The 16,282-nt window shown below is 35.3% G+C and overlaps 1 protein-coding gene across 2 annotated transcripts in view; it reads right to left on the bottom strand.

Annotated features, from left to right (window-relative positions):
- LOC150090950 (excitatory amino acid transporter 2-like) overlaps positions 1 to 14,558 on the bottom strand; it is a 40,333-nt gene extending 25,775 nt beyond the window's left edge. For both annotated transcript variants that reach the window (XM_090380794.1, XM_090380800.1), the window contains exons 1-2: positions 14,290 to 14,558; positions 6,085 to 6,295 (exon numbers count right to left, since the gene is read on the bottom strand). In XM_090380794.1, the coding sequence (XP_090236920.1) occupies positions 6,085 to 6,295; positions 14,290 to 14,542 (464 nt within the window). In that variant the 5' untranslated portion in view covers positions 14,543 to 14,558. The remainder of the gene's footprint in view (positions 1 to 6,084; positions 6,296 to 14,289) is intronic.
- Between the last annotated feature and the right edge of the window lie 1,724 nt (positions 14,559 to 16,282).

Raw genomic sequence — 16,282 nt, 5'->3', positions numbered from 1 at the left:
GCTTATGCAGCATCAGCCAAAAAAAAAAAAAAAGTAAAATAAATAAATAAAAAATAACCACTTCCACTTCACCCCTCTGTTCGTTCGAAATACCTGTCCAGCTGAGCCTTAAACTTATTTAGGCTATCAACTTCCACGACAAGGGATGGAAGTCTGTTCCACCTACCAACCACCCGCTGGCTAAAGGCAAATTTCCGCACATCTATCCAACATCTGTCTTTCCTCAATTTGAATGTATGCCCTCTCAGGTGATTATTCTGAGCTAGAGGAAGAATCCCATCAGCATTGAGCATGCTCAAACCATTCAAAGCTTTGTGCACCTCTATCAGATCACCTCGCTGGTGTCTAGTCTCCAGACACTGTAATTTGCAAAACTTAAGCCTTTCTTCGTAAGAGCACCCCTTTGTTCCATTCACTAATCTTGTTGCCCTTCTCTGTACTCGTTCCAGCAGCTCTACATCCTTCTTGAAATGAGGCCTCCGGACCTGTATACAGTACTCTACGTGTGGCCTGACCATTGCCTTATACAAGGGAATAATCACCTCCTTATCCCTGCTAGAAAAATTCATATATATCATTGACAATACACCATCAGCTACTCTTGCAGCCCGTCTGCACTGCTCAGAGAACTTCATGTCTGCCTGCACAACCACCCCCAGGTCCCTTTCATTCTCTACCACTGTCAGTGTAGTACCACAGGTTGATACGTTGCTCTGAGGATGCTGTTTCCCATATGTAGTACTTTACATTTGTCAATGTTAAACTTCATTTGCCACCTCGAAGCCCATCTGCTCAACCTTTCCAGATCCTGTTGCAGCAGCATAGTATCAGTAGTGTCCTTGAAAACCCTGCCAACCTTCGTATCGTCTGCAAACTTGGACATTAAGCTTGATATAACATCATCAATATCATTTATAAATACAGAAAACAATAAAGGACCCAATACTGAACCCTGAGGGACTCCACTAATAACATTAATCCACGATGAGCAGTGTCCATTGATTACCACTCTCTGTCTTCTCTCCCTCAACCACCCCTTTATCCATAGCAGCAATTTGCCTCCAATGCCACACTGCTCCAATTTGTTCAGCAGTCTTCCAGGTGAAACAGTATCAAAAGCCTTTCTAAGATCCAAGTATATAATATCAAAGTTATTCCCTGCATCCAGTTCTTTTGTGACTGCATTATAGTATCCAATCAAATTGGTCAGGCAAGACTTCCCCTTAACAAAACCATGCTGTGTCCGAGCTATAACTGAAGTCTTGTGAAGATGATCCTGCAGTGCTTCTTTAACCAGTGCCTCCATTAATTTTCCGGGAACAGAAGTTAAACTCACAGGTCTATAATTACTTGTGTCAGCCTTTGATCCTCCCTTGTGAATTGGGGTCACATTTGCACATCTCCAGTCTGTGGGTACCTCCCCTGAGTCCAAGGAAGCTCTCATAATTATGGCTAAGGGTTTGCTTACTTCCTCTGCTGCCTCCTTTAATATAACTGGATAGATCCCATCCACCCCAGGTGCCTTTCTTGTGTTTATCTTCAACAATTTCTCCTCCACTTTACTCTCAGTTATTACAAGATTCTCTAGCTTACTGCTAGAGTTGAATACACCTCTGGCATTCCCCTCGCTGAATAACTCTTCATGTGTGAATGTCGATGCAAAATATTCATTTAGTTTGTTAGCTACCTGAGCAGGGTCATCAACAGTTGACCCATCGATATCAAGTGGACCAATCTGATTCATCCCCTTCCTTCTAGAGTTTACATAAGTAAAGAATTCTTTGCTGTTTTTCTTCGCATCCCTTGCCAAGGATCTCTCGTAATCTGCCTTCGCCTGCCTAACCTCCTTTGTAACTTGGTTACAGATCAACTTGTATCTATCATAGGCTTCTGTGTCACGTGTTAATTTGTATGTATCCCATGCATTTTTCTTCCCTGCCATATGCCTCATTAGTTCATCTGACATCCATTTAGGCCTAAACCTTGAACAATATTTCTTAGTTGGTATGTAAAGCCTAGTAGCTTGCAAGATAAGTTCTTTGACTGCTTCCCATTTTGAATTTGCTGTTGGTAACATCATCAGTTGATCCCACTGTATAGAATTTAAATACTGTCTCAGTCCATCGTAGTCGCCTTTACGAAAGCAATACCCCTTCCCTTTACCCATAATGGTAGTTACCTCTTTGAGTAACTCCCACTTCAGAACACTGTGATCACTGCCACCTAGTGGTTCATTTATCTGCAGATTCTTAATGCATGAAGAATCACTACTGATAATCAAATCAAGAGTATTACTCTCTCTAGTTGCCTCCCGAACATGCTGATGTAGAAAACAATCATCCAATAAATCCACAAAAGCCTTGCTAGTGTGACCAGCCCCAAATTCCAGTCAATATCTGAGAAATTAAAATCCCCCATTATAAGACTCTCTGATTTAAAATAGTAATAGTTAATAGTCAATTAATAATAGTCAATTAGTAATAGTTAATAGTCAATCTTTGTAGATATTAAAAATCAGCAAGAAACAATCTGCATTACCAACGCTCATTAATATTCACAAGTATTTAACTACTATATGTAACTTATGTAATTTAACTGTTTTATAATAATTACAATTATTCTGAAGGGTAAAATTCAACCTCACAGTAACATTCAATGTGACATTAATAGCTGCAGGACCTTCGCGGGTATTACGATGGTTACAATTACTTTCCTTCCATCTGTTTGTAAAGACCTTGTTTAGAATCCTGTAAAGAAGTAAAGAGTCTTCATGGGATTCCTTCCTCCCACCCCACATCATTGTTTTACTCCTGGAAACAGGAAACCACCACAAAAAATGCACGAAATTTTATAGCGGTACACAGAGCCTTGCGGGCTTATTTGTTTCGATACAAAACGAACAAACAATTTTCCCCAAGGACTCCGTGCAAGGACAAGACCTGTTAGCAAGATTGCTTTGGTGTCAGAGCCCTCCCTATTCAAATGAAGGAATTCACCTCTTATACTGACAAGAAAAGGTTTTTAATAATTCGAAGGAGCTTGCTTATTTATCCTCTGTCATTCAATAGTGTGCTAAATAACTGCAACTCCTGTAAAAGTATCTTCACATCATTGGTCTTGCCAGGAAAATCTGCAAGTTAGCATTCACAAAAAGGAAGACCAGAAATGAAGCAAAAATATGAAGTCAAGTGATAGTACTATGGTAAACCAAGTTTATCGCACAACAAATGCATTCTGAGGTTCTTGATATCAATTCCGCTATATGACTCTGTCATCGACTCTTTGAACCAATGTCATACCTGAATAAATATCTCGGTATCGAATACGCGATATTAAATTCTCCATTGGCTTAACAGATCTCATGGAAATAATTTGTCATTTCAAGATCCATCCTTTTCACCAACTACCTCAACCTCATCCTGAAAGCAAAAAAACAACGGCCAGGAAACTTTATATAATTCATTTTAGGTCGTAGATGCACCAGATGTATGATAGCTAGTCGATGCTCTTTACTAAGTTGGGGGGGGGGGTGGTTAGATACTGTAAAAATAATCATCTTCCACTGAGAAGCGATCTTCGAAATTTTGCAAGTCTAATTCACATTTTCCCCTGGTTGTTGTATCTTCAAACATAGATGTTGAAAATTTCTGTGAAGACCGTTTAGATAGCAAATACTAGCTGAAACATGCTACGATAATGAATGACCACATGTAATTGTAGTGCACCTCTTGTGGGATCCACTCTCGGGATTCATGGACATAGCAATCGACTTTCGAATCCCGGTTCACAGACTTAATAATCCTTAGCAATCGGCTTCTGGATTGTGTATTCTGTATATGAAGCAACCTTTGAGAACTTACTTCACATACTCGAGGTAATTTTATTTCATGATTGTACTTTGAATTTGTATTGTTAGCTTTAAGATTCACATGTACCTGTAAGTAGCCTTGATGATGCACATCTTCTGTCTATTGGGTTGAGCAGGAGTTAACCAACCAGCCTTCATTAAATTTATAAATAAATAATAAAATCGGCTTTGGAATTTGGCCCGCTTTCAACAGGCTAATAAAATAGGTTCTTTAGCACTTAGAAGCACTTTAAGAACAGGACCAATCTTTTGCTAAAAGGAAATAATGATAACGGTGTAGTATCATCTACTTTTCTTTAAAATTCCAAATGCGTATGAAATATATTATATGGGTAAACTGATGAACAGTAGTGTAAATTAACTTGTTGGATGCGAGCCAGTACTTCACTCTGTAAATTGATGACTATTATCCTTTAGAGAGAGAGAGGGAGATTACAATTTTCTTTATCATGCACAAGAACTTTTCCACTCAGATATTGACTGCAATTTGTAAAATTTATGAATGGATTTATAACATGTACTTAATTCAAGATTATACCTATTGCGCAGTGCGAAAGGTTGAATGGACCAAAGTTCGACTTCTCTAAGTTTGACTCCTTTGGCGGAAAGCCAGCTGGCAACCATTATTACATAGGCAAGGCTACTACGGACTCGGGTAATGTTCCAGAGAATACAAAAAATGGAAAATTTCATTATTTATCCATTTACCAAGAAATGTGATGAAAGAGATTTCATGTGTAGTAGTACTCTACGATTTTCTGAAACGCGAACAGAAATAAATCCTTTATTAATACTACCCTATTCTCTCTCTCTCTCTCTCTCTCTCTCTCTCTCTCTCTCTCTCTCTCTCTCTCTCTCTCTCTCTCTCTCTCTCCCTCAAATACACGCCTATCACAAGGTTCAGAACTTCAAATATCATTGTCTCATATTATACAAAATAAAATGTTTAAGAGTAGAAAAACATATGACAAGGAAAGGAATAGGTTTACTCTTTATGTATTTAAGGGACCCATGATTTTATATTGCTATAATGGACGTAAGAGAATTTCGTCCTGTGATAAATAAATAAATAATCATTTATCGCTAAAAATATAGGCAGTTCCATCGTGGCTTTGTGGGATAGGGAGTGTAATTAACAAATTTATATATGCTGTAAGCGACAACAATTTTAGAAACATGGATTAACAAATGTGCGATCTTTAGTACCTTATTTCTATTTGAAGACAATATTTTATACACAGGATTTAGACATATATTTACGTAATATCTGGTACAATTCAGTTAAATATTGATTAATGAACGAAAGTTCATGTATAGAGTTGTTGGTTGGTGCTGGAAATTACGATTAAGGGGACGCTTCTCTGGCAGGACTTGGAGTGATGAAGCTTTCAGCTGCTTTGAATCAGATTAACTACTTCAATTTCTACAGGATTTGCCAGCGTTGTGACAGTTGTTTCTGTGTTGATTAATTAGATGAAGTATAGAGTTTCGGAATATTGGTACATTTATTGGAATCTTTTGAATTTAGAGTTGTAGCATTGCTTGGTTTATGTTCTGTCTAGGCAGAGCTACGGTGACTGTGGTTGTGATTTGGGAGAAAACAGCCATTTCTGAGAGTAATTGGGCAGAAGAGATATTTTCGCTTATTTTATGAGTGGATATGCTAGGGTTTGAGGTTCTGATATTTTTGCTGCCTGGATATAGCGAATGAACTCCTGATTTGCGGTTTAACCATCTGAGAATCCAGAATTCAAGGAAAAGGAATTTTCTATATGTGGCTTGTGGATCTCTGATCATATTTCTGCTCCATATACGTTAAGAGGAGATAGATGCATCGCTATATATGTTTCGTAATGATTTTAGTGTTTCATATTGCAATTGTTTCTTGGTTGATCAGCCATTTTACTCTCTGAAGATTTTTCCACCACATGTGTATAGTGACAGGAAAAGGAGATTCTTGTCGAAAATCCCAGATATTTGTGAAAATCCACTTTTTTGGGTGCTGGATAATGCTTCCTTATTAACTACGTTGACAAACTTATTATAAGAATGTATAAAATTAATATGGTCACTGGCTTTTGAACAGACTTATTTACAATTCAAAGAATAATGCTTCAAGTAACAAGTTAATTTACAAACTAAGAAAAATTTAATAAAAAAATTAAATATAAACATTAGCTTCGAAAGCTGTAAAATTATTATATGATGTACATTACCTGAAGAGATCCAGAACTGTGTCCAGGATGCGAACATGTTTCGATATTTCTGGTTCTTGTCTGATTGAATTCTTAATATTTGCTTTGCCTGGCTGAATCTGTACCACAAAAACTAGACCAATCAATGCTGCCAAACACGTAGTTGCGAAAAAATATGAAAAAGCAATGACTGTTACCCTGCCTTCAATCTTACCACTTAGATTCGAAGTGCCTACCAGGAAACAAAAATAATTTCTTCTTCAAAAGTAGATTTTTCTTCTCGAAGAAAAGAAAAAAAACATAAAAATGTACAATTATCTTAATTATTCTTAAGCTACAGACAATTTATATTTAGCAGCTCAAAAATGGCTGGAGGAGTTTCCTTTACATCTGTATTCTAATATACGCGGCTTAAATTCTGAATGACCAATTTACAAATCTCGATGATTCGGTTTATGCTGTTCTTAATTTGGAATCGTTCACAGGGAAGAAAATAATCACGCAACCACCACCTATCATGTAGGCTACCTCTTTATATTTCAAATAACCAAGATGATCCTTTATGACGTGTCCTTCTTTTGGATGCACTGGAATCGTATTTGTGGAGCAGAGCATGTTTCCAAAATGTCATGAATCGACAATGTTAATCAGATTCCCTCCTTTAGCAGCTATGGTGGGATTTACCGTTGTGCAGTGATTCTAGAGGCTCCAAGAGAGCAAGAGACCTCTGGATCAATGCATTTGGTATTACTCCAGGGCCTCCCACAACCTTACTGTAGGGCCGCTAAATATTTTTGCGCCATGATCCCAGAGTTTTTAATCCACCACTGTCAGCAGTTGAGACGTTTAAGATCAGTCCTTTATAATGTTTTGTAGTTAGCATAAAAAGTACATTTTCAAGTTAACGCTAGATATTTAAATAATGTACAGTAGTAATACCCCGCAAGGCTCTGACACCCTAAATAGATCGGCAAAGAAATATGAACTAGAAAAATTCATGGCCAAACTAATACTTTGTATTAACAAGAAATTGGGGGGAATAAAACTCGCAAATAGCAACTGGATTTGCAGTGATTTTAATAGCCAACCACTTTCGATAACTGATTTAACAAGGAGACCAAAAAGATCACAACCTGTTAGATCAACTTATAAACAGTATTTGAATTTTACAGGAAAGTTGAGGATTTCCCATACATTTCTTGTCTTCGTTCTTTAACGGGTTATTAGTATTTGCTATTAAAACCTTTACTATCAGAATATTTTCGCAATATGGTATCTTTATAACCAAGATGACCCTTCATGATGTATATTACCTCGAATTATTATTAATAAGCAGGTTAAACGTAGTTAAAACAAAGCCTCTGATGGAAGTTTGTAAGTTGCTGGATTTAAATAGCATAGTTTATTGATCAGCATAGCAGAGTTTATAAATCTTATTTACGTATTCAATAAAAAATAAAAATCTTATTTATTAATAGAAAAATAATATAAGGTTCTCGAGCCTTTTAAGGTTACTCGCTGTGGCTCTCTTTACATTTTTCGCGCTTGGAAAGCTGTACTTACTAACGGCAAAGATCCAGGAAAGAAAGTCGGGCTTCTAGTGTTTCTACTTGGGTCTTTTTTGAAACAGAGATGAAAGCACAACTTGATTACAACAAGGCACGCATGAGAGGTAGTGACGTGTGTTCTTGGCGAAATATTATTCCTGACACTATAATAAATGAATATTTCGTTCTTGAGTCTTGTCATTAGGTACCTGGAACGTGTTCCACCTTTTCATTTTACTTCTGAAGATACGTTAAAGATTCTGGGTGGTTTTCATCCAGAGAAAAATTTATTTTCATGATATGGAGTATATGAAATGGGGGGGTAGGGAGACCTAACTTCCCTAGACTTTAATGACCACTTCACAGTATGTAAATTAATGTTAATTTTCCCGACCATCATTAAAATAATTCTTATTAGCAATCATTCAATTATATTAGTAATTTTAAAAGAGAATATAGAACCAAATTATGAATACAGTAGTATAATTATAGAAAGTGTGTACTTCAAATTGATTAAAATAAATAAATAAATGATAATTTTTTAAACTTTTAAGGAATTATATTACAGATCATCTGTTACCATTTATAAGCTATGCATTCTTAATTACTTCTTCACTTTCGATATTATTTCACACACCTTTAACTACCGAACAGACAGATCGGTATTTGCTCTTTTCTTCCAAAAAAGAAAAAGAAATTTAGTCGACATCCATGTTTGATGATTTTTCCAAGGTATGATTTTTCTTGAATATAGCCAGAAATTTTCACGCTTGTGAAAATTCATTTTGCTCTTGAAACCAAAGGGAAAAAAACAAAGCATATTTAGTGAGGTGCTATGACAATGCGTTGGCTTATTAAGTCCATTTTGAACCCAAAATGGACGCATGGACGTAGACGCATTATCATGAAGAAAAATGCAGTTAAGTCCATTTGTATAATCTTTTTTTCTTATTGCATCGCTCAATTGATGAAGCGTTTCAACGAACAGTTCTTTTGTAGTAGTTCAGTTTCTGGTATGCGTTGGTCTTCAACATTTAGTGAAGACACTAAATGAAATGACCTTATCCAGAATGCAATGCAGTCTCATTGAGATCATTTTTGAGCATACGCCATAACAAGATGCGTCCACTTGACGCCCCGACTAGGTAGCGTTATTCATCTGCAGCGATAGTTTTCGGGGCACCTTCCATCAAAACTGACAACAAATGAACCAGAAAAGAGAATACCTTTGGACACACTTTCTGTTTTGATAGAAAGCATGTTTGGGCACAGTTTAACACAGCAGTGCCTATTAGTCCTCTTTTTGTTTTTTGGTGACGATTACTTTTCCGATTTTGAAACAAGGGCATATGAAACATATATCCACCAACCGCAAAAGGTGCAGTAATATATTTTAAACTTAGTAATCAATGAAATTATTTTCCTTTACATTTTTTTGTGCCCAGACGTGCTGTAATGAAACGTGTTCTGATTTTATTAATAAAAATAACAACTTTTCATCTTTCCACATGCTGTAATATCCATTGCTTCAACTTTCTTAGGTGACAAACTGATGCGTACAGCTTTGCTTAATGGTACTTTATGATTTCCTCATTATCTGTTTCAACTTTTGGCAAGCCCTTGAAGTCATTAATTCATTAATGGTGATATAGCTGGCTCGGGACAGTTGATTTTGGGTGTACTATTTCCACTGGCGAATGGACATGCCCTTATGTGCCAATATTACACCTCTTTTGAAGGAATCTACGTCATTTTTACGTCCATCTGCCTCTCACTGAGTGTGCATGTATTTTATTTATTTATTAACAGGAATCACCCAGTTATAATGTATAAAGGTATATTTACAATATAGAAAATATAATATTCATTGATAAATAATGTTACAATTCAGATTAAGAATAAAACAAATAGGAGAATTGTGTACATAATGAAATACGTTATTTAGAAATTTTTAAAAATTATAAAATTAAATAAATCAGAAATTAATTTTTAAAATATTTGTTTTTAAACAATTAGGTTCGTGCAATGAGGCTTTCTATAGTTTTACGGATCGAATACAGTGGCCTTTACCTGAATTCGGAATGGAGTTGAGCTGACAAAAGGATCGAGATCATAATGGTTTATTAGCGCATGCAAATAATTAAACGGGAAAAGTCGTCCATACTCTGTTCTAAAATTTATTTAAAATTAAGTATGTCTGCGTGTGTGATGCTATGGAACTTTAATTGCTATATAAAATAATAACCCATGATTAAGGGTGCTATTGATTATTTTATTGATCAAGTTGAGTCCCTGGAGTTGAGTTGAGTCTCTTTCGCCTTTTGGTTGAAAGAGGTTTGAGGCTCTATTTAAGTAAATAGTATAAGCTGCTTATGCAGATAAATATAGTCCTCTTTCAACATATTTTGTCACTCCAGTTTGTATTTTTTTTTTCAACCTTTTCTTTTAAGCCGTAGAATGCAGATTATGGTCAAGCAAATTTTAATGTAGGAAGGATTAGATAGAATAAAATTTTGGCTAGTTCAAAATTATGCAATCCTGCAACTAGTCTCTTAACCTAGTTTTTATATGCTTGTGATATACAGTAGGCCCTCGATTTAAGGGACCCCGATTTAACGGACTTCGGATTTAGCGGACAAAAAATTTCTGTCCTAAAGGAAAAATTTAGACCCTATTTATATCTGATGTGCGACGCTATCAGACAAATGTGCTGAAAATTTCTTCTAATGAAATAAAGGCCGTTTTACTGCTAGATAATGCACCTTCTCACCCTAATGCTGAGAGGTAAGTTAGCAGGGATGGGAGAATTAAATTGTTTTTCTACCTCCTAACACTGCTTCACTGATACAGCCGATGGATCAGGGTGTAATCGTTGCATCTAAGAAATTGTATAAGAATAAGTTTTTGAAAGAGGTGATGGTTGTTTTGGAAGAAACAGAAGATACAGAAGAAGATACAAGATGCACCAGGACACGCAAAATTTACATGCATACAACATCAGATCTGCTTTCTTTAACTTAGCAGCTGCGTGGAAAGATATGAAGAATACTACTGTGGCCAATGCTTGGAAGGAGTTGGTATACGCCGTAGAACCTGAAATGGACTTTGAGGGAGTTGAGGCGTCTAATTTTCGGGACACTCTTCTGAGGGCTGGCAACAAAAATGCAACTGAGAATGATGTGGAAGTGGCTCGAAAATGATGAAGGTGATCCGGGCTATCAATTTTTTTCTGAGGGAGAGATTGTGGAAAATGTTCTTCATGGAGAACAAGAGGAAGATGACAAAGACGAAGAATTAGTTGCACCTCATCCTAAATTGTCTGTTATAAGACAACATATGGATGACATTATACATTATATTGAATCATCATCAGACCCTTATTACGAACATTTTAGATAATTTCAATCTACAGTAATAAGGAAGCAGCACCAAGGTGTAGGCAACTGAAGCTGATGATTTCTTCAAGACCACTTCATCAACTGGACCTGTTTCACCAGAACCCTCTACAAGGAATTAACACCTCTCCCTCCATATGACAGTTGTTTCTGACTTTTAAAATTGTGATTCTTTCATTTAAGTTAATATTAATATTGAATATCTTTTTTTAACGTTTTTTGTAAGTTTTTATTCAATGGAGTTTAAGAATTTTAAAGTATTTTTCCCCTCTGAAATGTATTTAAATGAAAAAACTAATGTTCACATTGAAAACAACTTTATGTGAGCTTTAAGAAAAAAAATAATAACAAAAAAGCAGTGGAAACACTCCATTAGTTATATTGTATAGTTTTTGACATGTTTAATTAAGATAAAGTTTGATTCCTGTCTTAAATTTATTTTTATATTTTTAACAGATGTTTTAGTGGCGTGTATAAATTACTCAATGTACATTATAATAATATTTTATTCATACTTATACATTATAATAGCATTTTAATACATTGTAAGATGGTTATTAATATATGTTTTTAAAATACATTCGATTTAACGGACTTTCGCAATAGCGGATACCCCTTCCCCCAATTAGTCCATTAAATCGAGGGCCTATAATTGGTGTGTTTTTGAAATGAGCCGTTATATGTGAATATAATTCCTAAATCTTTATGTGGGTAGCTCTATTAATTATTTTATTACAAATATTAATTATTTTATTACAGATATAAAAAAATGTGAGACCTTTAACTTTCTTGGATCTTTAAAGGTAAATAGATTGCACTTTCAATATTAATTTTAAAATAATTTTTATGCATACCAGTATGTTGAATTCATTTAATGCAATTTGTAATGATTGGCATTGGTCTAAATTATTACAGATCGAAAAAAAAAAAATTATCGTCCATCTACAACAAAATTTTAATGCCTTGGGGAAAGTTACTACGGGTAAGGTCATAGAGGTCCTTGCACATAACACGAAATTATAAATGCTTGTTAAATAAAAGTGGTCCCAAAGAAGAGCTTTTGGTCGCTGGTACGAAATGTGATATCCTTGTAGAATGTACCAGATAATTTAATTTTGTTTACTCCATCTGTGATATAATCCACAATTCAATTTAAAAAGGCTCAGTAATTCATCACATGATTAGCTTTTGTTTTAGAAAGGCATGATCAATTAAATCAAAATTTTATATCTTATTTTTAAGTGATTTCAGTGTGTATACGTAATTAAGGAATCAATCAAGAAATCATTTCAAGGAATCCTCACAGTAAGCTTGTTATAACAATTTAAGCGTTTAAGATGGGCACCTTATTTTACAAGAACAGCAAATTTGATACTGGTGCGCTGTTCAGTCACTAATATTTTAATGCTACCACATACAAAAACAAGAATGTGATGTACCTCTTTACTCAATAAATATGAATTGCAAACTGATAAACCAACTAATTTCGAAACATTAAAAGTTGCGTGTCACTTCCAGATAAGACTCTCAAATAGGACTTTAATTGTTCCTTGCTTTCTCCTTTCCATGTGATTTATTAGGATTGATTCATGCATTTTGAAATTACTCTACATACTTTTTGTCCTCCCCCCCGCACAAAGGTACAATTTTTGGTTACATCTTATCCCCCCCTTCCTCACCACCAAACTATTCTTGTTCGGATAGTTCATCTCCGAAGAAACCGCTGACACATAATCCCTAAAATTGCAATTCGTAGGCATTTTTGGTTTGATTTTATTCCTAGGCGACCCTCTCGGGATCGCGGGTTCAGGCAATAAGTTGAAATAAAATGATGGCTTGTTATAAGTTGAAACAAAATGATATACTCGAAGAATGCTCTCTAGCCAGGGAGCGAAACGAAATTTGATCATCGATAGAAACATCAACAGCGAAAGTATCTGAATCCAATTTCAGAAATGAATTAAAATTCTTATGTATGCCTCCATTGGGAATGTCTGTGTCGATTCAAGGGCAACATTATTCCCAGTTTATTTACTATTATTATCAATTTTATTTTTATTTATTTTAAATACCATGGCACTTATTCTACAGTTTACAATAAAAGTCTCTTTTCTTCATTTTTTTTGCGTTTTCTCATTAACCACAGCAACTAAGAACTCCCTTGACACTCGCGAAGTACCCAAGTGATTTTTTTAATATAAATAAACAGTTAACTCGATTCAGACAGTCAAAAAACACAAAAGCATGCATGGTGTTTAACAACGTTCGTCGTGACGGAAGTCGATAAGATAAAAAGGTGTGAGGGAGGATGGCTTGTCTTGACAATTTGTAGGATATTCAAATACGTTTGTCTAGTGCCAGAGATGTTACATGACAACACGCTTAATAAATATTTATGAATGTTAAGCGGATATAATAATATGGGAGGGATAATATTTTGACAGAATCAAATGAAATTAATAAAATTATCTGTTCCTAATCTAAGGCTACTTTTTAGTGGCCTACATAAACAAATATGGAGATTTAGAACTCTTGTGAATATTCATATGGAAGACTGATAAAGCTAAAATTCAAAACAAGTCGCATCACACACATTTTAATGGCAATCTGATCATCGTTCTAGGATTACTAACACTTCTTATTACTTAACAGTAATGAAATAATGCCTTATCAAACGCCTGCTGTGAGATTGTCTAAATAGCAACTTTCCAATATTTTCTTTTGAAATAGTTATATGAATAAAATGAGATAAATGTGGTGAAACGTAAAGAGCGATAACCTTATATGTGGTGAACAGCAATAATCTTAAATGTGGTGAGCGAGTGATAACCTTAACACGTGGAAAACATACTTTATCTTACGATAACCTTGACCGCCATGATTCAGCAACGTGTTGAACCTAATACCAGGGTATTACCGTTACAATTAATAACAGTATCATTAATGTACGATGGACGATTTCCTTGAACGAAGGTTGCTGCTCCAGGAAACTGGTTATCATTAATCTGTTAGCATCATCGGTACTAAAATATACTCGTACCTTTCCCACATTGCCTTGCACTCTGACAAAACTGCTAGACCCATGGTGATAAACGTAGTTTCATCCTTCTTAATTAGGAATATATCCTTGCGGCTGTTCTGACTGCATATTTATGCACAAAAACCGAAATAAAGTTTACTTATATTGCAGAACTTGTATTAAATATATCAACGCTAATTAACCGAATCTGGAAAATTAATGAAGAATAAAACTGAACAGAAATAATAAAAATTATGGAACTTACCCGAAATAATAGTAACCACCATTACAGGTAGCACCACCATGCGGAGAATTCTCAAAAATATATCACCTGGTAATTGCAAAAGCAACGTTACTTTTTCGCTTGGATTTGCTGCCCTCAGACCTAATCCTAAGCAACTCCCTAAGATCACTGCAAATAAAGTAGTCAACAAGAGGGCATTTTTTTTTAGTTTCCATCTGAAAGAATGAGTCCTGTTGCTGCTGCTGCTGCAGACAGATGCCTTTTCGTCATCCATTTCCTCTCGAGCAGGAAGTGAACTGCTGAAGAGACGAAGAGTGAGTTACTTTTTTTTTTTTAATATTGGGTAACGCTAAGCACTTTTTTTTCCAGCTGGCAAAACTATTTTGGAAGAACATTTAGCTATAGCCTCTTTCAAAAATAACTCCTCTACCCTAGCATAAAATGCGAGCAGATAGGTTCTTACAATCTACTTTTCAGTAGTCTCGAACCAAAAGCTAAACGGACATTTAAGACAGTAAAACTTGAAAACAAATCTAGATAACCAGCGAGATATGCATATTATCTTAACTACTTTCCTCGCTGCAGATTCTTCAATGGCAAATAGTCATTAAATGTGAAAATAGCGTGTTAGGACACAATGGAACAGAAAGACAGATTTCATTGGTGCATAAACATGCCGTAGGGTTTTAATTATCCGAAATGTTGATTGTCCTTAGTCTTATTGTCCTTATTTTAACCATCAATTAAAATATTTGCAATAATGATAATTTATTAGAAGTGAAGAAACACTGATTAAACCACGTGAAGGCTTATAATTATACAGTTTGTATCGTGAAAAAGTATATCTGTGTTTATTATATTTCGTTTCTTATGTTTTTCGTATTATAATTATATTCAAAATTAATATTATGTTTTCTTACGAGATTCGTGGCTTAATCACCTTCTAAATGTTCTCCTTCAGAACCCTCGCAAACAGCACAGGATTCTGAAGGAGACCCATGCGCTACCGCGGTTATAATCACTTCCTTCCCAACTGGGTGGAAAAGACCTGAGTGCGAATGGTATTAGGAATTTTCGTGGAGTTCTTTCACAACACTGCTGAATTAATCGGTCTCAGGAGAGGATTGATAGTTTTTTGTCCCACTCGGATTTTTCGTCCAGAAAAAGCAAACCGACAGAAGAATACACGAAATTTACAGACACAATACACTGAAGTCTCGTAGCCTTAGTTTCTTTGTCTCTTAACATACGCCTAACTTAGATTCTTTTTTAGCAGTCACACATCCAAGGTTTCTGCGAATGTCTGAAGTATCTCTAAAAATTATTTATTTATTATTATTATTTTAAATTGGCTGATACCGTAACTGCGAGATCATCCGAGAGTATTGTTTAAGAAGCGTATTTTGCATCCACATCAATAAATGACAGCAGTCTTTTCCGATATGGTTATTGCACAAAATTTGCTTCACAAACAGCTTGCACAGTACGTTCTGGTGTGAACTTTACACTCTTCAAGAGCCACAGTATCCATATTCAACTAATGATTCCATATGACTTTTTTTTCCCTCTTTTCACAACCAGAGAAATATTCGGTGGTATTAAAACCATAAAACTAAGCGTGGCAGAACATCTTTTAGCAAATCCACTCCTTTTTAGAAGTGCTTTAAATAACGAGGGAAGAGTTAGAAAATTTGTATCTGCAGAAGACGCATAATTGAAAGAGATTAAGCTTAAGATAAGATTACGCTATTAAGGAGCTTAAGCCCTGTAATGGAATACCTTGCTTCCTACAATTGATACTTTCTGAATCCATAAATGAGTACATCATTTATGGATTTTGAATTACTATAATATTAGTATTATTACCTCAAATTTTCAGATTTAAATTATGGTAGAGAGAGAGAGACCTCACGCGGCAGCGAGCTCTGCACTTGACCTCCAGCACACTTATTTTTAACACTTATAAATAAGAGAGATGCGCTTTCTATCTTTCTATCGGCACTATCAAATCACT

The sequence above is a fragment of the Mastigoproctus giganteus genome, chromosome 1 (assembly GCF_048544385.1).
Source record: "Mastigoproctus giganteus isolate SK-2022 chromosome 1, ASM4854438v1, whole genome shotgun sequence".
Taxonomy (NCBI): domain Eukaryota; kingdom Metazoa; phylum Arthropoda; class Arachnida; order Uropygi; family Thelyphonidae; genus Mastigoproctus; species Mastigoproctus giganteus.
The sequence above is the reverse complement of the archived record's forward strand: the minus strand, read 5'-3'. Positions and strand labels throughout refer to the sequence as shown.